Source organism: Petromyzon marinus, chromosome 8, assembly GCF_048934315.1.
Source record: "Petromyzon marinus isolate PM22_M1 ecotype Great Lakes invasive population chromosome 8, UKy_Petmar_22M1.pri1.0, whole genome shotgun sequence".
Lineage (NCBI taxonomy): Eukaryota > Metazoa > Chordata > Hyperoartia > Petromyzontiformes > Petromyzontidae > Petromyzon > Petromyzon marinus.
This window is the reverse complement of record NC_133674.1, coordinates 8,671,453-8,695,469: the sequence shown is the minus strand read 5'-3', so window position 1 is coordinate 8,695,469 and position 24,017 is coordinate 8,671,453. Positions and strand designations below refer to the sequence as shown.

The 24,017-nt window shown below is 44.7% G+C and overlaps 1 protein-coding gene across 1 annotated transcript in view; it reads right to left on the bottom strand.

Annotated features, from left to right (window-relative positions):
- Window positions 1-24,017, bottom strand: part of LOC116940194 (pyroglutamylated RF-amide peptide receptor-like) — a 48,650-nt gene that overhangs the window by 12,165 nt on the left and 12,468 nt on the right. The window contains exons 2-4 of the mRNA XM_032949590.2: window positions 20,652-20,810; window positions 5,913-5,974; window positions 655-887 (exon numbers count right to left, since the gene is read on the bottom strand). Coding sequence (XP_032805481.2) covers window positions 655-887; window positions 5,913-5,974; window positions 20,652-20,810 — 454 coding nt within the window. The remainder of the gene's footprint in view (window positions 1-654; window positions 888-5,912; window positions 5,975-20,651; window positions 20,811-24,017) is intronic.

Sequence of the window (24,017 nt, the reverse complement as noted above, 5' to 3'; positions counted from 1 at the left end):
CACACTAGCCCACACTGCACTATCCCACGACATGCCACACAAATCCCACACTGCACAACACTATCGAACCCCACTTACACTACCCCAACCAAGCCACACGACCCCATACCCCAGCTATGCCACACCATGCCACGCAACACAACGGGGGGAAGAAGTGATTCTGAGTGCCATCATAGCCACACTACACCACTTCACAGCACACCACATATTAAAAAGACGAAGATCCCCCATGTAGCCTTAATTGACAGTTGGGGCAAGTGCCGTTAGCGAGCACCTGCTAATGCCAGCACGGCACACGCAGGGGTGATGTTTACATATCGCACCAGGCACTTATTTGAGGCCGAGTCGCCCTAGGGGAGGCCCAGGACGGGTTCACTTGATCGCTACTGATGTTGCCCGTGAGCAGGAATCGAACTCGGGTCGGCGGGTTCGTAGCGCTGCGTTGCACTGCCGCTCCCCCAAGACACGACGACATCACAGCACGAAACGCCACACACGACATCACGCCGTGCCGTACACATCACGCCGCACGACCACGACCACACCACACCCCGATACAACACCACCACCACCACCACGCCTATATCGCACCACACGTGACGGAGCAGGGGGCACAGCGTACCCCCCCCCCCACCCCGCGCGCAAACTCCGCACCTCGTGATCTTGTTGATCTCGGAGCGCTGGAGCGCGTTGAAGACAGCGTCGTGCACGCGCGTCTTGACCCAGAGCTCGTGCGCCAGGCGCGTGTAGAGCGCCGTCATGGTGAGCAGCGGCAGCACGAAGGTGACGAGCAGCAGCGTCGTGGTGTATGCCTGGCGGTGCTCCGCGTGGCTCCACTGCTCGCTGCAGCCCGTGTGCGACACGTCATAGAGCACATCGTACGTCACCTGCACAGCCGCCACGGTCACGGGACAGATTGAAACCGGGGGGGCGACGATGTCAAAATCAGAATCTTCCTGTCGACTGGGGGAATCCGATGAGCCGTCGTGGAGCTATTTTTTTCACAGATGTCCAGTGTGGGCACAATATGTACACTTTAAGAAAACATTGTTTAAGAAAACATTGTTTACAGATAGCAACATTTTACACGAATTTGCACTCCCACACATTAGCTAATAATGATTTAAATCTATAATGTGAACAAGTACTCGCTGGAGGAAGACAAGCAGCAGCCAGACAGTCAGCAGGCACCAATAAATGCCCAAGCTCTGTGGCCCTCTAAATATTAATATACAGTAAAAACTTGGATTGCGAGCAATATTCGTTCCGGTAAACGTGTTTGTAATCCAAAGCACTCGTATATCAAAGCACTCGTATATCAGTTGTGATCACGTGACGCTCGGCAGACAAAGCGTATACGTACTACTCGTATTGCAAGACCCTCGATCGTTTATCAAATTATTATTTATTTAAAATGTGTGCTCGTCTTGAAAAACACTCGCAGACCAAGTTACTCGCAATCCAAGGTTTTACTGTATTTTAAACTAGATGGTAACAGATGGCGATTAGTCCACTTACTGAACTGCCTTCTGGCAAGCTATGATATGGCATTTTGACGCCAAAAAGAAGAGCGTTTCACAACATTTCTGTGATCCACCAATTTTAATTCACAGTGCTGGAATTACGGGAGTGCGCCACCAACACCCGGATAAAACTACACTACCATATTGACTGTTTCATCTCATACAGCCTGTGCTCAACCACCACACTGCAGGTCACAGCTATTTTCCTTCTAGTAATAGGTTTATACCCTTTTATCTGGCACCCAAAACTGACACCTTTATACAAGGGATCATGTTTGCAATAACCACAACACAAGCAGTCAAAATGCAAACAAAAAGAGACAAACTCTGATCATGATATGCACTGTCCTTGAAAATGATTGGTCCACACCCGAGAGATTGATTGCGCCGCGTCGCAAGATCTACCGCATGGGAGTCGCGGTAGAAGAAAAAAAATGATGACGATACGATCGCGCTTGTGAACAAATTAAAGTCGACACGTGCCCTCGCTCATTGAGAAGCGAATGCCGAGTTTTTCTTCTCGCAATACACGTGCTTGCTGAACAAGACGACGACGTCGTCGTGTGCACGTGTTCAGTGCTCTGAATCCTTCATTCAGTGTGTTTATGTACGTTGAGCTTTTTTCGCACCGTACGTAGCCAACCGTGCTAATTGGACGTCCGGTAGGTTCAGAGTGGAATTTTCCTTCACAGTATGCATCAATGTCTGCACTTGTCCGCATTTAAACTCTGGGCTATCCCAGATGCCCCATCTGGCCTCAATGGCAAAAACATGTTGTATTACCGATAGGTAGCTGTCAGGGCCCAATTGAGTTTTAATATTTTCAAATAGTGTCACCAGTTCTTTTGCAACCCTTTGATCAATGAGTCCAGTTCTGGATTGGGCCAGTACCGATGAGCAACACAACTTTATATTAAACTTGAAGTCATAATACAGGGTTTTGTGGGTTAGATCGCGTAAATATATAAATGTGTCATTAAACCCGCCACCACCCGACAAAGCCAACTAGTAAGGTTTGTCACGTAAACAGAACGTGGCCAATTCGTTACTAGTACAGCACACCGGTGTGTTGGAGAGCAAATCCACAACATTTACAATTTGAGTACGACGTTTCGCCAGTAATTACAACTAGCATCATCAGGGGACATCCAGATTTTTTAAATATAAATCCTCCGGTTTCGTTCTTAAAAAGAGGGATAGATGTGATGTTCTCACTTGCGAGCCCTTCAGGTGCAAAGGTCAGAGGGGGGGGGGGTAATGAATGCATATAAATTATAATGGGTATCCATTACCGGTTGGGTTATTCATATGGCAATCAACTAACATTATGCATGCATATTATTGTACATCCTGTCGTTTGTGTGCACGGAAACCGCAGTACCTGTTTATTGTCTGCTCATAGCTAATCACCTTTATAGGTATTGCAGTTAAACAGTGTATTACTTGATGATTCGCTTCCAAGCAGCACTAAGCTACAGTATGTTTATTTCTCTCAATGTCGATAGATTATGTAATTAGTCTTGGCCAGTAGTAACTAGTTTTGCACAGAACTTCAACATTATCAAGATAAATTGAGTGTCCTGTACATCCTGTTGAGTGTCCTGTACATCCTGTCGTTTGTGTGCACGGAAACCGCAGTACCTGTTTATTGTCTGCTCATAGCTAATCACCTTTATAGGTATTGCAGTTAAACAGTGTATTACTTGATGATTCGCTTCCAAGCAGCACTAAGCTACAGTATGTTTATTTCTCTCAATGTCGATAGATTATGTAATTAGTCTTGGCCAGTAGTAACTAGTTTTGCACAGAACTTCAACATTATCAAGATAAATTGAGTGTCCTTGTTGGCACGCGTGGTCTGCCACTGCCGACAGTTGTATTTGGGAGTATTTCATATTCCTTTGGTGTCCTTTGTGACTCATGCTGATAATTTGTCCTGTCTGACCAACATATTTACTCTCCAACACACCGGTGTGCTGTACTAGTAACGAGGTGGTATGGTCTGTTTGCATGCAAACCTTACTAATTGGCTGTGTCAGGTGGTGGTGAATTTAACGACGCATTTATATTTACACTTCTAACCCAAAAACCTCTATTATGGAATATATTGGCCGCGAAAGCCTACGTGTTAAACAAACTTGAATTCATATTGGAGCATCTTTACAAGAGTTATCATCCGCCCCTCCTACCCCGCTTCTTTTACAGATGGATGAAACGGCAGAGTTAATTCATATATGCTTTCACACTTAGTTGAAAAGAATTACACAAAAGAATTTGGGATCTACAGGAAAAAATGTTCTGCCAAGTTGATGAAATCCTCCTTCAACAGGCTGTGAAATAAATGTGGGCAGGCTGTGAATAGAATCTAAAACTTAATTTATACTCGAGGAAGCCGATAAGCTATTAAGATATGTTTCACATATATCGGGGAGGCGTGACAGATGTCCCATAGCGGATTAATAACATTGGACGGTGGTGTTTTGTTAAAAGTTACTGCCACGTTGTGAAGACAATTTTACAATTTTAAACAGGTTTTACAAAAAAACCCTTTATATCCATTAACTAAACGGCAGCTCCTCCTACAGACGGGGTTATCTTCACCATCGGCTCAGTCCCCTTTTGTCAACGATTCTCCCCTTCCTGGTTTCTCCACCATCGGCTCTGCGCGTCATGGCCACTCAGCACTCACGTGACACTACTAACCTGCCACTGCCATCAGATACTCACCACTCAGCTGACGCTACCTGCCACATGATCCTAACCTGATACCGCTCACGAGACACATTACCATGCCACCACCCACTAGTCATCCACCTGACCCTGCTCCAGACACACCGGACACTTTACCACGCGGTGCTCACCAGACAGAAGTCAATTATTCCACTTGCTGTGCTGCCATACCCTAGCAAGCCAGGAGATGGCGACCTTGTAGCCCAGCGGGGGTTTGAGCTTCACGAATGCGTGTGTGAACCACCAACCCTCGTTGACTTCACAATGCTGAATGACAGGCGTGAGTTACCAGCATCGTTATTGTTGTTATTTTCGAAAAGCGCTAACAGCCAGCCCTTGCCTGCTTGGTTCGCATTCAATAACTGCCCTAGTTTTACATTTTCTGATGTGTTTTCCAGTTGCGTCCATCCAAAAAAATATATTTGTTCACAAAACTTGTAACTATCGTTTTCCCAATCTGTATCTTTAGTCCTACATTGCAGGTTTTAATTTATTGAATGCTTCAATCATTTCGCGTGGATCATTCCCATTGGTTGTTTGAATGACAAAGTCTACCGATTTGAGATGGTCAATAATTTCACCATTTATTAGAATTTCGCCAATACAATTTTCATGAATTATTCTTGAATCGCAGTGAACAGCCTTGGAAAAAGCAGGTCTACGTGCCCGTTTCCTCTTTCCAATTTGCTTTCTGTAACCTTCTTTATGCAGTCTCAGTGAAGCTATTCAAAAATTATAAATGGTTTTGTGAATTTACATATATTTTTGTTAAGACGTCGGGCGCCAAGATGGCGCGATGTTAACTACCTCGCCTGGTTATACAGGAGGTTGTGGGCTCGATCCCGACCCTGATGCCTACATATTTGGAGTTTGCATGTTCTTTTCGAGGTGACATAAATTTTTCTCAGAGTCCTCCGGTATTTCCCTCCAGATTTAGAAACATGCGTTTAGAGCCAACTACCGCCCCATTTCCCTTCTCCCCAATTTCTCCAAACACTCCCGTCTTACCCACTACGTATCTTCTAACTCTCTCTACCCCAAATTCTAATCTAGTTTTCGTCACTGTCATTCAACCGAAACAGCTCTTCTTTTGGTTGAGAATCACTTGGCTATGTTCATGATGGTCTCTCTTCTATTCTTGTACTCCTCGATCTGTCAGCAGCTTTTGACACGGTTGACCATCCTACTCTTTTCTCTACTCTCTCTTCTCTTGGTATCTCTGGCACACCATTTTCCTGGCTACAGCCTTTAACACGTAGGCTTTCGCGACCAAAATTATTCATAATAAAAAGGTTTTTGGGTGAGATCGCGTAAGTCTAAATGTGTCGTAACCCTCCACTACACAACACAGCCAATTAGTAAGGGATTTGTCACGTAAATAAAACGCCAATTAGTTACTACTTCAGCCCACTGGTGTGTTGTAGAGTAAATCCAGACACGATTCCTTGCAAAAGGTTTCAGTTTGGTGTTTTAACATCTGAACACAACTGTTTTGTTGCCAGAAAAAAAGATGAAAACCTATGCTTATATTTTGACACTGGCAAAGGAGGTCCCATGATATTTCTACCGTTGTAAGAAGGAAGCATACACATCCATCATAGAATGAAACGGATGAAAACTCGGTATGCTGTGTATGGGCAGTGGTGGTTTGTTACTCACCTGCACTGTGTGTGCATAAAACATGGGAGCCGCCACACACAGCCCCACCAGCCACACTCCACCTGCAGACAAGGCAGACGAACATGAACAACAATGACATACTATCGATTGCCACTGTCGCTACACATTAGAGATATTGCAATGTCGGCTGACCAATACGCACGGGGGAATTGTTATAGGTCGCCACTTAATAGACCTATGGAGCAACCGACACCAACCAATGCAGAGCTGTCGAATGTCTTTTTTGGTTGTACTGCCGCGTGTTATTCAGCATCGTGTCCGGTATTTCACTGAATGTGTTGGGAGATGAAGAGGTGGAGTGAAACGTTGAACATCATGTCTAACAACACGTGGTGCAACCTGAAATCACATCGGAGGGCTATGCCACACAGCCGTGATAACCTATGCCCTAGTCCTAACAATACAGAGCGTATCCACACAAGGTAGGTGGCTATGAGTGGGTGTGCAGGGTCAGAAAGTGCAGTGAATTTACATTGATTGTTTGTAATTACACATGTTTACCCAGGAAAACCTCACATTATTGAATTACTCTTCTTGAGGAGAGTTCTGTCAACGTTTTTGAAAGCGGGGGCCAATGATTGCAATGTAAAATTACAACTGAGCATTTTGTAAGTCGGCAAATTTGGACCACGCATTTTGTGTGAAGGTCTCCTATTCCCTTTCCACGTGAAATGTCAACTTATGCTCTCCGGTATAGAGCTGCGATGTTAATCTCATTTCCAAAAGTTCCTTCCAAGCCAAATTCCCACCAACTGTAAAATATGATAAAGTCCAATGAAGCGCGTGGGTGGAGAGATGGTATAGCGGTTTTTGCGCTGCCCTTTGATCTCAGCAACTCAATTCCGATTCACCGTCATGGTTAACTTCAGTGGAGAGTGATATCAAAACTGGACCTGCTCTACCCCCACTTCACCAACCTGCACTGACCAGTGTGGTGAAGTATGGTAAAAAAAAACTATGACGAGCATGGAGTGGGGAGACCGTAATAATTTTGGACAATTCAGAATGTGCGCAATGTATTATTATGTGTATTATTATAAATAAAACCGATTGTATGTATGCAAGTTGAACTTCTTACGTACCGTACGTAGCCAAACATGCTCATTGGAGGTGCGGGGGAAAAGACAACAAACTAAATACAAAGCAATTCTAAAGAAATAGTTTTCCATCTAGATTTTAAAAATGCATAGCTCCAGTGGCTTTCTAATATCGGAAGGAAGAGCATTCCAGACGGCCACTGAAGTGCATCCGAAAGCGTGCGATGCAGTGCTCGTCTTTGTTCGATGGCCAAACCAAAAGCCACTGCGAGAATGAGCGGAGTTCTCGTGATGGTTTATGCTCTTTGACGAGATCAGCAAGATATACAGTACACGCAAATTGTATCTCCAGCCCCGCCCTTTGAACCTTGGGCTACATTAGTCAAATGTCGCCTTGCCATACTTTCCCACCTCCATGTGGCGATGGCTTTTTCTGAGCCCTCTCCGAGATTACATTTACAAGCAAATTTGATACATTGACATGCTAATCTCTCACAATACAATGGCCACCCCCACAGCTTCGTTTGTCAAGATTTATCTGATCTTACATTTACATGCAAATTTCATCTCGAGCCCCGCCCACTGACCCTTGGGCTACACCCATCTCAAACCTTTATAACTCTTCGCCTTAGCAGCGCTCCCACCATACAGTGAGGGAAAACATTATTTGATCCCCTGCTGATTTTGTAGGTTTGCCCACTGACAAATAAATGATCAGTCAATAATTTTAATGGTAGGTTTGTTTGAACAGTGAGAGACAGAATAACGACAAAAAATCCAGAAAAACGCATGTCAAAAATGTCACAAATTGATTTGCATTTTAATGAGGGAAATAAGTATTTGACCCCTCTCCAAAACATGACTTAGTACTTGGTGGCAAAACCCTTGTTGGCAATCACAGAGGTCAGACGTTTCTTGTAGTTGGCCACCAGGTTTGCACACATCTTAGGAGGTATTTTGTCCCACTCCTCTTTGCAGATCTTCTCCAAGTCATTAAGGTTTCGAGGCTGACGTTTGGCAACTCAAACCTTCAGCTCCCTCCACAGATTTTCTATGGGATTAAGGTCTGGAGACTGGCTAGGCCACTCCAGGACCTTAATGTGCTTCTTCTTGAGCCACTCCTTTATTGCCTTGGCTGTGTGTTTTGGGTCATTGTCATGCTGGAATACCCATCCACGACCCATTTTCAATGCCCTGGCTGAGGGAAGGAGGTTCTCACCCAAGATTTGACGGTACATGGCCCCGTCTATCGTCCCTTTGATGCGGTGAAGTTGTCCTGTCCCCTTAGCAGAAAAACAGCCCCAATGCATAATGTTTCCACCTCCATGTTTGACGGTGGGGATGGTGTTCTTGGGGTCATAAGCAGCATTTCTCCTCCTCCAAACACGGCGAGTTTAGTTGATGCCAAAGAGCTCCATTTTGGTCTAATCTGACCACAACACTTTCACCCAGTTATCTTCTGAATCATTCAGATATTCATTGGCAAACTTTAGACGGGCATGTATAAGTTTTCTTGAGCAGGGGGACCTTGCGGGCACTGCAGGATTTCAGTCCTTCACGGCCTAGTGTGTTACCAATTGTTTTCTTGGTGTCTATGGTCCCAGCTACCTTGAGATCATTGACAAGATCCTCCCGTGTAGTTCTGGGCTGATTCCTCACCGTTCTCATGATCATTGCAACTCCACGAGGTGAGATATTGCATGGAGCCCAAGGCCGTGGAAGATTGACAGTTCTTTTGTGTTTCTTCCATTTGCGAATAATCGCACCAACTGTTGTCACCTTCTCACTAAGCTGCTTGGCAATAATCTTGTAGCCCATTTCAGCCTTGGAGAGCTCTTTCGTCTTGGCCATGGTGCAGAGTTTGGAATCTGATTGATTGATTGATTGCTTCTGTGGACAGGTGTCTTTTATACTGGTAACAAGCTAAGATTAGGAGCACTCCCTTTAAGAGTGTGCTCCTAATCTCAGCTTGTTACCTGTATAAAAGACACCTGGGAGCCAGAAATCTTTCTGATTGAGAGGGGGTCAAATACTTATTTCACTCATTAAAATGCTAATCAATTTATAACATTTTTGACATGCGTTTTTCTAGATTTTGTTGTTGTTATTCTGTCTCTCACTGTTCAAATAAACCTACCATTAAAATTATAGACTGATCATTTATTTATCAGTGGGCTAACATACAAAATCAGCAGGGGATCAAATACTTTTTTTCCCTCACTGTATATTCTCAGCAGCTCTCCCGCTATATTTTTCACATGATGACGATTGCTTGTGTTGCGATCGAAACGTCGTGATATTGTTATTATTTTATTATTTTTATTATTTGTTCTATCTACGTGGCTTTACCGAAAGACCCAAATAACATTAAAATGTTCCCATAAGGTCCTTCAATTTTATATATGGGATCAATTTTACCGGTTTAAAAATGATGAAAAAATATGGCTTTATCCTTTCTCGCCCGCCCATACTGGACATCTGTGAACAAGAGTCCAGCCCAGTGCTGGAAATGAATAACCTTTTCTTGGTTGTTGCAGAAAATATGAGGATGTGAGGGGCACCCATATCCACAACCTCAGTGTAACTCCCCCCTCCCCCCTGCTGGGGTGAGACTGCAAGAGGGATCCCTGGAGGTTGAGTTCCGACTGTGTAACAGCTGCGGTATCTGGCAGAAGGAAGAAAGCACTGCTGACATATAGATGCATCATCGGCACTGCCCGTTATTACCCCTCTAACGTCTAATTGAGTTTGTCCCTGTCCAAGCTGCCTCTGACCAGGGAGTAATTTTGTTCATAATGGCAGGGAATGTGTGTCGCCTAGGAATTGGATTGGTGTACCCATGCCTTACAGCCTACGGCAGAAGTTTTGATACAAATATAAGATGCCAGTTTATTATGCTGCACCCTCTTCGTCTGGCGGTTGGTGTGGAGGTTGAATAGAAAGTGCATCACACAAGGCATCAGTGGCCTTCAAACACGGATGCTACACAGAGATTACACGTGTGTTGTGGGGTAATGGAAAACCATGACTTAAAGCTTTCGTGACTGCAGGAATTCATATTCTTTGGGTCTTTCGGTAAAGTCACGAAGATAGGTTCAATCAAAGAGAATACTTAATGATGGTAGCTATACAAAATTAAAAGAGATCCCACCAACAGCCTCGTTACGAAAATCAACAATATTATCACCGATTCGACATCTTTTAGGGCCGTCCATAAATTACGTCACGCACTTGGGGGGGGGGTCAGATATTTGTGACGATGTATGACGATGGGGGGGGGGGGGGGGTTGAAAAATATGACGTCACATCAAAATGCACAACTTTAAATAAATATAGACAACACGTTCTACTTAATTAAATAGACTTTTTAATAAATGTTTTCTCCCACAACATCAGAGTGCAGCGCCACATTAAATACGCACTACAATTACAATAGCTTAAAGCGATTTTAAGCATGTTTTATTGTTTTGGTGGGGGGGGGGGGGGGGGGGGGGAGAAGTTTTGTGACGTCATATTTCATATTTGAGGGGGGAGTCTGACTTTTTGTGACGCCGTGTGACGAGGGGGGGGGGGGGGTCAAAAATCGTCCAAAATCGCGTGACGTCATTTATGGACGGCCCCTTTAATCAAACCAACCAAGCGGGTTTCCTTAAAACCCTCCGCTGCTAGACCACCCAGATTGTATGGCTTACCAAAAATCCATAAAGAAGGCACACCACTTCATCCTATTGTCTCCACCACTGACTCACCGACCTACAAACTGGCTCGATTTACGTCTGAGACCTTACAACCATTCACTGGTAAGACCACCTTCGCTGTACGTAACTCAGCTTACTTGGTATCGTTAATTAAGGACATCTCATTATCTCCAGGTGGTTTGCTCGTTCGTGTCCATGTAGTCTCTTTGTTTACCAAAGTTTCTGTGCCTGACACCATTGCAATCATTGAAGACTTGGTCCAACAAGGACTGAATGCTGATGTACCGGCCCGGGTGAGACACTGCCTCACCAACACATACTTCACCTGGAATGGAACATTCTACAAACAAGTTGAAGGCACCCCAATGGGTTCTTCCTTATCTGGCCACATGGCCGACCAGCTCTGAACCAATTCCTCAACCACATCAATTCCATACACCCAGCCATCAAATTCACCATGGAGGTTGTTGGATATCGAGCCTTTTCCAAAATTAAGATTAACAATAATATTTGCCGTTATATATATTATTTTTTTAAGTGACAAAAAATAATTAATAAAACACGAAAGCCAGCCACACAGGAAACTAGATGCCCATCGTGACAGGGCCATTAAACCAGAAAATACAGGAGATGTGCAATAAACAGTAATAAACCAGTCAAGGGAAGGGTCGCCCCCTCCTCACCTCCAGGATTGTAAAACGCAGATGACACACGAACGCACACACACACCGACCACGCCCCCCTTTTTTTCACTGTGCGGAGCGGAGAATTATTTTTGAATTTAACGGCTGAGCATCTTTCAAAAGATCAGTCAAGATAGATCAGCGGTTCGAGAAGTCGACAAGACACGAGCAGTCGCAGCGAGCGGCTGACTCAAAGGAGCGCGAACCTCGCTGAGTAGCGAGGATCGCTGAGTCGCGATGTATCAGCGAAAGTGATTTCAGAGCTGAAAGGCAAAGTATCGCTTCAAGACCCTTATTTCTACATCGAGTCTAGCTGTAGCGCGACCGACGCACCAAGCAAGAGTTTCTGCAACAAGCGGCAAAGCGTGTGCCGACTTCAGTCATCCAGCAGTGAAGCCGGCTGTCAACGAATCAGCTGAGAGCGCTCGGGCATCTCAACAGAAAGAGCATGCAGCAGCCATCCAGCAGCGGAAAAGCTTGGCCAGCCGCCAACAACCTCAGCATGCCCACAGAGAGAGCGATTGCAACGTGGCTCAATCAGCAGCGGAAAAAGCTTGGCCAGCGCCGCCAAGCAAGCACGTGCAGGAGCCATCCAGCAGCGGAAAAGCTTGGCCAGCCACCAACAACTTCAGCAAACCGGCGACCAAGCGCGTGCGACTTGAGTCATCCAGCAGTGGAGAGAACTGCTGTCAGCGAACCAGCCCGGGCGCGTTCGCGCATCTTCAAGGAGAGGCAGCGCGCGCTACAGCGCGCCACTTCGCGACACCAGCGCTGAGAGCGTTCGGGCAGCACCAGGAGAGGGCAGCGGGCCCGCACTCAACACCCATCATCGCGCGACGATGGCGAGCGTCGTGTCGACTCTACCAGCCAGCGGTGGACAGAAACTGTCGCAGCCTGTTCGTATGCCCCACCCCCTCCCCCACACTCCCCCCCTCACAACCCCACCGCTCCGCAAGGAGCAAACACGTTTTTGACCAGGAATGCCAACCTAGGCGTTTGCTTAACTCAAAAGATCAACAACCCTCGCACATTAACACATACAAGAAGATTCATGATACGTGCGTCAAATATTAGCTGATAACGGAAACATTGCCATCAAGTTGCGTGAATACGGTCATTTGGGAGTATTTGAGTCGTTCGTCTTTAATGGCATAATCTTGTTTATGCATCCATGAATGAACATAACGAATCCATGAACGCATATTTGTGCCTTTAGGAATAATAATGGTTTGAGAGTCTTTTCATATGTCATTGAGTTGCATAATAATCAATCGTCCTACTGGCTAACAACGTGACAAGGATGTGCATTAAGGGTCGCGTATGATCAATGACCGAGTGCTGTGTTGTGTAACAATTCAAGTATACGAATTTGCATATGATAGAGTTAAGGGTTTGGTAGAATAGTTTTGCCTGTTTTAATCTCTTTCTCAACAACCGATTGATTGCGTTACGCGTCGGGAATTAACCACAGGTGCCGTTATCGAGGTGAAACAACGCAATCGTGATGTGTACCATGTTAATGCTGTGTTGAAATTCCGAGGTTGAGAGTTCTCATATTATCCAAAAATTAAAGTTTAGCTAGAAAATAAAATTGATTAAAGCATAAGGGTTGTGTGTGATTCTTTCCGTGATTCTGCATAATAATTGATCTGCAATTGAGATCTGAACTCTGGGGGACCTATCATAAGCACACTAATCCATCACATAATCAATAAGCGTTAAATCGAGAATAATCGTATCCTTATTGATAATACGGAGTCAAATAACAGAGCCGAGTTGACTCTCTCATTCATGCTCACAACACCTACAGAACTGCATACGATTAATTGCGTTATTCCAATTAATAACCAACCTTCGTCACCGAGGCTGGACCTAATGATCATAACGACCTGCATTATCATAACCACACCCACTTGCATAAATTAATACGATTATCTCTCGAATTAACGGTTAAATTATGCAAATTTTAATTTTAATTTACTTTACATTATGTAAATCAAATTTTCATAACCTACATATACAACAAGGTGTAAAAGGATGTTTTAATCGAAAGGAGACCAGATGGTTCAATGGGACACTCGGTCTACAGGAAAGCTACCGATATGGATGCATATCTGAAACCTGACTCCCACCACCATCCTTCCCAGAAGAATTCCCTCATCAAAACTCTAAAACCAAAAAGCTCTATGTATTTCCGACCATCATCACCTAAAGCTATCACCCCAACCGTTGGGAAAGAACCATCTGAGAACCCAATCAAAACCATCACTTTGCCATACATAGCAGGAATCACCAAAAATATCTCCAAAATCATGAGCAAACACAAGATCCAGGTTCGATTTAACACAGTACATAAAATTCGTGATCTTATCCCATCTGTGAAGGATGTGATCCCTGACATGCAATATCCCAGAGTCTACAAACTAAGCTGTGTCTGCGGCAGTAGTTACATTGAGGAAACTAAGCGACATGTCTCGGACCGTGTTCGTGGACATAAGGCAGATCTGAAACACGGTAGGACCAATACCTTGGTCGTGGCTGATCATTGTTTTAATGCAGTGGGCTCACACGAATTTTTTTTCTCTAAGACAAATGTACTTTTCAAACCCACTGGCTATCAACAAAGAATAGTTCATGAAGCCATCCATATATGCATACAAAATTTCATTAGAGAAGATGAGTATAAACTGAGCAATCATTGGAAGGACGTTATCAACCAGTTGAAGTCATAACTGGCTGTGATGTTCCCATCCTACCACCTTCCAATGTTAGTTGTTATTTTCGGCTCTCTGATTTTACATTAACAGGTTAAATTTCTCACACAGCCAACTCGCTCGCCGAGCTCGAGGTTGCTGCTCTGCTGTCTGACATTAACATTCTAATCTCTACTCTTTGGTTCTTTCGGTAAAGTCACGATCGTAGAAAAATTAAATTAAAAAAATATATCACGACGTTTCGATCGCAACACAAGCGGTCGTCCTCAGGTGGAAAAAAATATAATCCAGCAGTGGAAACTGCTGAACCAGCGAGCGTTTTATTTTATTTTTCTACCTACGTGACTTTACCTAAATAACCAAAGAGTATGGATTCCTGCAGTCACGAAAGCTTCAAATCATGCTAATCTCTCACATTAACATAGCCACCTCAGGGCGCTGGCTGTGGAGGCAGCTCAACGATCTTACATTTACATGCTCATTTTCACTGAGCAGCCCTTTGATTGGTGGAAAACCCACCACCGTCGCGGTCGCTGCCCACCACTTGCATTCTCATTGGCTGCTGACTTTTGGGCTACGCCCATTTCAAACCTTTATAAACAGTTTGCCTTTAGAAGCTAACCCCCTCTTCCTGATGACGGACACTTGTGTTGCGATCGAAACGTCGTAGTTTTTGTTATTTTCTTTGAACCTATCTACGTGACTTTACTGAAAGACCCAAAGAATAATGGAAAACCATTTAACAATCGGTGAAATAATTTAAAATCAATGTAATGTAATTTTTAAGATAAAACAAGACTCATAGTAAAACATAGCTTTATGGGCCAGCAGCTCTGCAGCGTGACCTTGTTTAAAGCGGTGGCCTATAAAAACTTCAGCAGAGAGCGGTTTGAGGGGGGTGGGGGGGGCAACATCCCTAGCACTAAGGGGCTGTAGGGCAGTGCCCTCAGTTTAGAGCTGGGGAATTAACTCAGACTTGATCAATCGCTGCTGTGGTGAGGGCGCGTGCCTGCCTAGCCACCCTGCTGTCCCAGCCTCGGTAAGCGCACATTAACAGCACTTGCCCCACAACAAAAGAAGGAATTGGGTTATTTTGTAGTTGTGTGTGGGTATGGTGGTTAACATGCTGTGCTATGAACCCTGCGACCTGAGTTTGGTTCCCAAAATAATCATTGGCGTCGTTGTGGAGAATATAGATAACAAAATAGACCAGCAATCCATGTCTGCTTATATGTCTCTCAACAGAACAATTTAAGCATTTTGTTTCACAACCAATTATCCCAATGGCCTTTTAGGCGTTTTTATTTCCACTTATTGTGAACGTCAGTTGTAAATATTTTAACCAGTCCTGGGCCTCTCCTCGGTTGATTCGTCCTTCAATGAGTACCTGGCACGGTGTATAAAACATGAGCATTGCCGGCCAAACCACCCACTCGTGCGCCAAGCCGGCACTAAAGGGTGCTCGCTACCAGCACGTGCACCACAAGGCAGTGGGGGTATTTTTGTATGTGGCCGTGCGCACCGTGCGATGGTGCGCACGGCCACCTGCGTCCCTCCAGTGCTGATATTTTACACGTCAGGTATTCATTTAAGGTCAAGTTGACTGAGGAGAGACCAGTTTTGAGATACCCCCTGCTGCTGATGTTATTTATGTACTTCAGGTTGGGAAATTAAATGCAGGTCATGGGAATCGGAGGACAGTCTCAAAACCGTTGTGTCTCCATTCCCATACACAACGTCTGCAACGTTAAATATGAGGAATCTCTGTGAGTGTATGTGCCTGTGTGTATGTGTGTGTTGTGGGGAGCGGTAATGTAGCGGTTAGCGTGTTGCGCTATGAAACCGGGTGACCCGAGTTCGATTCCTGCCCACAGCCAACACCAGTGACAATTATCTGAGTCGGTCCTGGGCCTCCTCTAGGTCGATTCAGCCTCAAATGAATACCTAGTGCAGTGTGTAAGCATCGCCACTGGGGAGACAAAGGCGGTCGGGCGTGGTGCTGGCCACCCACCCCCTCGTGTGCTGTGCCGGCCTGCATAGGTGCTTGCTAACAAAACTTGCCCCAAAAGTCTGTAAAGGCTATACGGGGGATCTTTGTTTTTGTTTTGTTTGAGTACAGGGTCTGTTTGTAAGTCGATTTGTTCGTAAGTCCAACTTTATTCTTGTTAATTCCAAACATGTTGTACGGCATGTACACACGGGAAATGGCTTTAAAAGTTGTATAATCTCCTGCAGATGTAAATGCCACTGTTTTTTCACGTTCTGCAGGTGTAGACGCCACCACCGCCATCTATTGCGCGGCAGTTGAACTTACGACTCTCGGTCCGAACAGGCAACTGGAAATACTGACAGGTTTGTTCTTAAATTTTGATTTAAAGCTTTCGTGACTGCAGTAATTCATATTCTTAGTTTTTTCGGTAAAGTCACGTTGAAGAGAAACAACAAAATAACAAAATATATATAAAACAATAAAAAATTCTCACGACGTTTCGACCATAACTCAAACGGTCATCATCAGGTGTGTCGGTTTGCATAAATTTATTTTGAAAAGGCATATTTATTTATTTTTATATATATATATATATAAATAACGTTTGCGTCACGCGCAACGATTGGCTGTTTGCCAGGACTAGTCCATCTATTTTTTGAAAAGAGGAGGGGGGAGACGAAATTTGTTTTTATGTATGCTGTCTGAAAGCCACTGTAAGCGTGAACAATCAATCAAGAACTGAAATGATTTATCAAATCTTTCCAATGATTGCTAAGATAGAATCCATCTTCTCGGTTGAAATTGTCTCTGTGTTTGTATATGTGGATAGCCTCATGAACGAATCTCTCATGGAAGCCAGATGGCTTACAAAGAACCTCCGTCTTGGAAAAGTCAATGGCATGTGAGCCTACTGAATTAGAACAATGATCTGCTACGGCCGAGGTGTTGGTCCTACCGTGTTTAAGGTCTGCTTTATGTTCACGAATGCGGTCCGAGATATGGCGTTTGGTTTCTCCAATGTAACTACTACCACAGAGGCAACTTAGTTTGTAGACACCAGGGTATTGTATGTCCGGAATCACATCTTTTACAGACGGAACCAGATCACGGATTTTATGTAATGTGTTGAAATAGGTTTGTTCTTATCTCTGAAAGTTCGTAAGTCGAGTGTTCGTAAGTAGAGGAGTCTCTGTATAGGCATGGGAAGCGGAAGTGTAGTGGTCAGTGCACTTCGCTGCAACCCCGGCGACATGAGTTCGATTCCATCTCACTGCCAACATCGGTGACAAATGTCTAAAACGGTCCTGGTTCTCACCGAGGTTGACTCAGTCTTAAATTAATATCATGATTTGATGTGTATACATCAGCACGGGGGAGACAAAAGCGGCCGGGCTTGGTGTTGCTCACCCATGCCCTCATGCGCCGTGCCAGCCTTAATAGGTGTTCGCTAACAACACTTGCTCCAACAGTCTGTATGGCTATATGCGGGTCTCTGTGTGTGTGTGGAACAGTAACGCAGTGGGTTACACACCACTTCGTAATCCCTGCGACCTGGGTTTGATTCCTGGCCATAGCTAACCCCAGTGACAAGTGGTATCTGAAGTATTTAATGAGCATCTATTGTGGTGTGTAAACATCAACAATAGGGAGACAAAGACATCTATCGGGTGGTGGTTCATACCACACCGTCCCCTCCTCGTGCTCGCTAACAACACTTGCCCCAGCAGTGTAGGAGGCTACGTGGGGGATCTTTGTCCTTGTCTCAGTGAGTTTATAAGCGCGTGGCTGCCGGCAGCACGGTGGCCAGGAGATTAGCTCGGTCCACATATGGGTTGAATGTATTGGCTCTGTAAATATAATTCAACTGCGTCGAGATGTGAATGTCCTTCCATGATAAGGGCGGTGGATTTCTCCGGCTACTCCGTTACACAAACACTCCTTCATGATATTGGCCAAAAGTCTCACTGCGGCAGGGACAATTGCTCCCTGGCGACATTTTTATGTCGGCAGGAAGAAAACTAATTAAAATTATGCATGCATATTTAATAATACAAAAATGACAATACATTGTTTCTTAAAATGAGGCCCTTTGTATAAAAAATTTGCCCCTCCACGAATTTGTGTTAGCCGAGTGCACCGCAAGCAAGACCCTCCTGGAATAAAATATCTCTAGAGTCCCAGTGAGGTTTTGGTTTGTAAAAATAATAATTATAATGAAAGGTAAAGGTGTAGCTCTGTGATGTCTTTCTCACTCAATTCCTGGCGGCAGGGCCTCCAGGAGAGCGAGCTCAATAGACCCCCTATAGAAGGTATTTGACCTACTCTTCCACGCTGACCCGATATCTTGTCAGATAAAAACATAATTTGGAATACATATTCTTTGTATGTTGAACTTCTTTTGCACCGTACGTAGCCAACAAACTAAACACACACAAATATAATAATCGTGAATAATAAAACCTTGAAGAGAGGCCTGAGCAGAAGTGAGCTGCATGGAGCAGTGTCTGTTTTGGCAGGTGACAGGGAGAGGGTAGAGATAGAGTTGGGCTAGCCACACAAGTCACGTGATTTACGCAAAGCTGGAGCTGATGGAACTGTTTTTGTTTTGTTTTGTTGCCTTGCCCAAGCTTGCATTGAATGTAGAAAAATTTGCAGGAATTAATGTACTTCTGCAAATTGTACTTGTATCCTTTATTTATGTTTATTTGTATTTTTGTAAAGTGACTTGCTTACCTTTCCTATACCTTGCACTCCGATCATTTTTTTGGTATTGTTTGTTGTTGTAACTTTCTTACCCACCCCTATTGGACATCTGTAAAAAAGACCTCCAAACAGTGAGGGAAAAAATATTTGATGCCCTGCTGATTTTGTACGTTTGCCCACTGACAAAGAAATGATCAGTCTATCATTTTAATGATAGGATTATTTGAACAGTGAGAGACAGAATAACAACCAAAAAATGCAGAAAAACGCATGTCAAAAAGGTTATAAATTGATTTGCATTTTAATGAGGGAAATAAGTATTTGACCCCTCTGCAAAACATGACTTAGTACTTGGTGGCAAAACCTTTGTGGGCAATCACAGAGGTCAGACGTTTCTTGTAGTTGGCCACCAGGTTTGCACACATCTCAGGAGGGATTTTGTCCCACTCCTCTTTGCAGATCTTCTCCAAGTCATTAAGGTTTCGAGGCTGATGTTTGGAAACTCGAACCTTCAGCTCCCTCCACAGATTTTCTATGGGATTAAGGTCTGGAGACTGGCTAGGCCACTCCAGGACCTTAATGTGCTTCTTCTTGAGCCACTCCTTTGTTGCCTTGGCCGTGTGTTTTGGGTCATTGTCATGTTGGAATAGCCATCCACGACCCATTTTCAATGCCCTGGCTAAGGGAAGGAGGTTCTCACCCAAGATTTGACGGCACATGGCCCCGTCCATCGTCCCTTTGATGCGGTGAAGTTGTCCTGTCCCCTTAGCAGAAAAACACCCCCAAAGCATAATGTTTCCACCTCCATGTTTGACGGTGGGGATGGTGTTCTTGGGGTCATAGGCAGCATTCCTCCTCCTCCAAACACGGCGAGTTGAGTTGATGCCAAAGAGCTCCATTTTGGTCTCATCTGACTACAACACTTTCACCCAGTTGTCCTCGGAATCATTCAGATGTTCATTGGCAAACTTCAGACGGGCATGTATATGTGCTTTCTCGAGCAGGGGGACCTTGCGGGCGCTGCAGGATTTTAGTCCTTCACGGCGTAGTGTGTTACCAATTGTTTTCTTGGTGACTATGGTCACAGCTGCCTTGAGATCATTGACAAGATCCTCCCATGTAGTTCTGGCCTGATTTCTCACCGTTCTCATGATCATTGCAACTCCACGAGGTGAGATCTTGCATGGAGCCCCAGGCCAAGGGAGATTGACAGTTCTTCTTTGGTTCTTTCGGTAAAGTCAAGATGAATCCTTGCAGTCACGAAAGCTTTAAATCGAAATTTAAAGATTGACAGTTCTTTTGTGTTTCTTCCATTTGCGAATAATCGCACCAACTGTTGTCACCTTCTCACCAAGCTGCTTGGCAATGGTCTTGTAACCCATTCCAGCCTTGTGTAGGTCTACAATCTTGTCCCTGACATCCTTGGAGAGCTCTATGGTCTTGGCCATGGTGGAAAGTTTGGAATATTATTGATTGATTGCTTCTGTGGACAGGTGTCTTTTATACAGGTAACAAGCTGTGATTACGAGCACCCCCTTTAAGAGTGTGCTCCTAATCTCAGCTCGTTACCTGTACAAAAGACACCTGGGAGCCAGAAATCTTTCTGATTGAGAGGGGGTCAAATTCTTATCTCCCTCATTAAAATGCAAATCAATTTATAACATTTTGACATGCGTTTTTCTGGATTTTGTTGTTGTTATTCTGTCTCTCACTGTTCAAATAAACCTACCATTAAAATTATAGACTGATCATTTCTTTGTCAGTGGGCAAACGTACAAAATCAGCAGGGGACCAAATACTTTTTTCCCTCACTGTAGCTCATCAGCTTCCTCTAGGATTTAATAATGATTCCGATGATCATATATCGTTTATATTACAGGTGTGTTCACGTACAGAGCATGGAGGCAGCGCGTGCTGTCGTGTATCGCGAGCGTGAGCGCAGGGGGTGCAGGATGCCCTGGAATCTCTCGACAGCGATGCAGGCCATGGTCAGCATGCTGGTGGTCACAGCTGTCACCTGGATGAACGGCACCAGCTTGCACAGAGCCACTCCTGCAAAGAGAGAGATGGGAGGTTGAGCGAGGCGGTCGAGGAGTGATGATGGCTTCATCATCGCTCCATCATAGAGCTGAGCTGAGCTACGGCTCTTTTTGGCCATTTATTCAGTTATTCATATTGCACACTCATTCATATTCAGTTTTCATTCATGCAAATTTATTCGTTCCATTGGGGGGCAATGGATTAGCATTCTCGTCGTGCCCCCGTGAGTACCCCAGCTCCTTCCTCCCCCTTCCCCGGGAAAGTTGATGACACAACGAACGGCGCTAATTCTGTTTAAACTCTACAGCGTATAATATAGATTTGCGTATCTCGGTCTCAAACACGCAGTAAATAATTTACATGCATTGAATGAGTTATTTCAACGCATTGTTATTTCAGGTAAAGATCAAGAATGATACCACAAATTGATCAAAAATATATATAATTGTGAAGAACATTGTATAAAAAAAATTAAACAAGGCGCTCACTTAGTCTGAAGACTGTTTTTCATTGAGACATTGACATTCGTACATATCATTATTAATTTTGGAGTTGTTTTTCGTAATGCCCAGATAACCCTCGATTTTCGCGGGCGTTATAATCGCCGCTTTGCGTGTTCGCGACGCATTTATTGTAGTGCAATTTGACATTCTCTGGGTTGTATTTTAAATATCCATGGCCATAGCGCATTACGATCCAATGAGAAGTCGTGAAGCATGGGAACAGCGCAAAAGTTACCCAGACGACACTGCTCTCTCTCAGTCTGCCTTGCCCCACAGTACACGCGAGTGCTTTCCTTCACATTTTTATGGTGAATTGCGTCCTGCATAATAGTAATGTATTTATTAATTAATTGATATTTGCACTTTTCAATGCGTTTATGTTCGCCCCTGGCAAGAACCTAGACTGTTCTATTCATCCGATACAAGTGGCTAGAGAATACAAAAAGTTAAAAACAGATTAGCAGAGGCATACCACTCGGTAGATGGCGAGACATTTCGTACCAGACTCACCACCATGAGACATTGGAACCGGCTCCTGGTCGCCGAGAAAACCCTCAACATAAATGGACCCAAATCTGGTGGACCCCCAAGTCTGGCCCAAGACGCCTCCTTTTAAAAATTGCGGCGTCACGTTGGGACGAGGGTATAGTAAAAATGTGCTAGCGGGAATGGTCCATCTTGCCCTTCATGACGGGCTTTTGATGAGGTGGGATGAAGAGCTGCAACGGTATTGCATTGTGGTGCTCACTGTTCTGCGGGGTAAACTTACACAGGCTGCCCACGTGAAATTACCTTGGGGTACGTGAAAGTTTGCTGACACTGAAGCGTGACTTATTTTGGCCCGGGAATGACGGATGACGCGTACCACATGGTCAGGGGTTGCACTGACTGCACACGCCACGAGCCGCCGCCGATGTTGGTCCAGCCGCCGTTGCAATCCATCACGGTGTCTCGTGTTACCGAGCTGGTTTGCTCTGGACATCTTCGGGCCGTTTACCGCCACTCAGAGGGGAAATAAATTCCTCCTCGTCGGCGTGGAATAGCTGTCCCATTGGCCGGCGGCGTGGCCTCTGCCAGCTCAGTCGGCCACATCCATTGGCGGACGAATTTTTACACGGGTACGTTTTGGACAAAAGGGCCCCGGAACAATTCCTTACGGACCAGGGACGAAATTTTTCTTCGAAATTGTTAAAAGAGGTGTGCGATTCTCTGGGTACGAAACAAATCCGGACATCGCCCTACCATCCCCAGACAGACGGGATGGTTAAGCGCTTACACAGGACTTTTACGTCCATGTTGTGCCAACAGGTTAATGAGGAGAGAAGATCACAGTGGTGAGTATTACCTCCGTGTATGTTCGGTGGGGTTCTCCGGGTTCTCCAATTTCGTTCCACATGAAGTCATACGCTCATTAAATGCATTTCCAAACACATCTGAGCGTCGGACCCTCCTGTAGAAGAGTATTAAGACTCTGTGAGGCTTTCCTGGGTTAATAATTGGCAACGTTGTAAGTGTTATAACCGGGACAAAGCATGTTTTTAATTCTCACACACTGGGCGAATAGCACCGTGCAGAAGCCAACCGTGCTAATCGGAGGTGCAGAGAAAGGACACCAAACTACACGCAAAGAGCAGTTCTAAAGAAATGCGTTTTCAATTTAGATTTAAAAGTTCAATGGTGGTTAATGAACAGGAGGTGCCTGCACTCCTACCCCACATATTTTAATTTTACCAGGTAAGGCCCACAAAGCTCTATAGTTATTTTTCAGACGCGACCTGGCCACAAATGATCGCTCAACGAAGTGGCTCATCATGTGGACATTTATAGCAGTCAAATAATCTGAACGCGTGCTGATTCTAAATGTAGAGGGGGAAAATGCACACGACCACGGGGAGAGAACATGCAGACTTCAAATGTACAGGCGTCAGGGTCAGGATAGAATTCACGACCTCCTGTATACCAGGCGAGGGAGATAATATCACGCCACCATGGCGACCTGCCCGGCAGATGACACCAATAATCCTCACATTACCATGTCGAATAAACGAAAATATTGGCTTTATCCAGGTATCTATTGACAACCTAACTGCGTGTGAATTTTAAAGGTCAGATGACGTGCAGAGTCATGACTTAGGGTCTGTGTAGGAGGCGCCTCCAAGAATGCAGCTGGAAATAGGATGATGTTGTCCTCTTCCCAGCTGTATTCCAATGTTGTCCTGACAAGAATACATCCGGACTGTTGAACTCTCACGGCAGGTATCACACATGTTTGCAGCAGAGAATGGCGGCGGAAGATGACGACACAAAATGCTGCCGTCTCATTTCCTTAAATATTATTCTTACCTCGGCACGCACCTTTTATATGTCCCTGCAAAGAGTGTTCGATACACGCCAATCGAAACTAATATTTAATGTTAAGAATAATTTAAATTTGGACATATCACGGTTATTTCGCGCATCTGTTACTGACTGGGAAAAAGACTATCAACTAGCTACATTTGAGGGTCTTATTTAATCATAAGATTAAGAATGGGATTCACAATCAGATCTCAAGGGTACTGCCTCAGCGAACTGAAAGAAATCAGCCTCGTGAGCTACCTGGCAAATTTGTATGAAGTGATAATGTCATATTTTCCACGCGTGCTGTTCGCGAAATGAAACGCATCAAGGTGGATACGTATTTGCATACAGTTGCCTCTGTCTATTTACAGGGAGG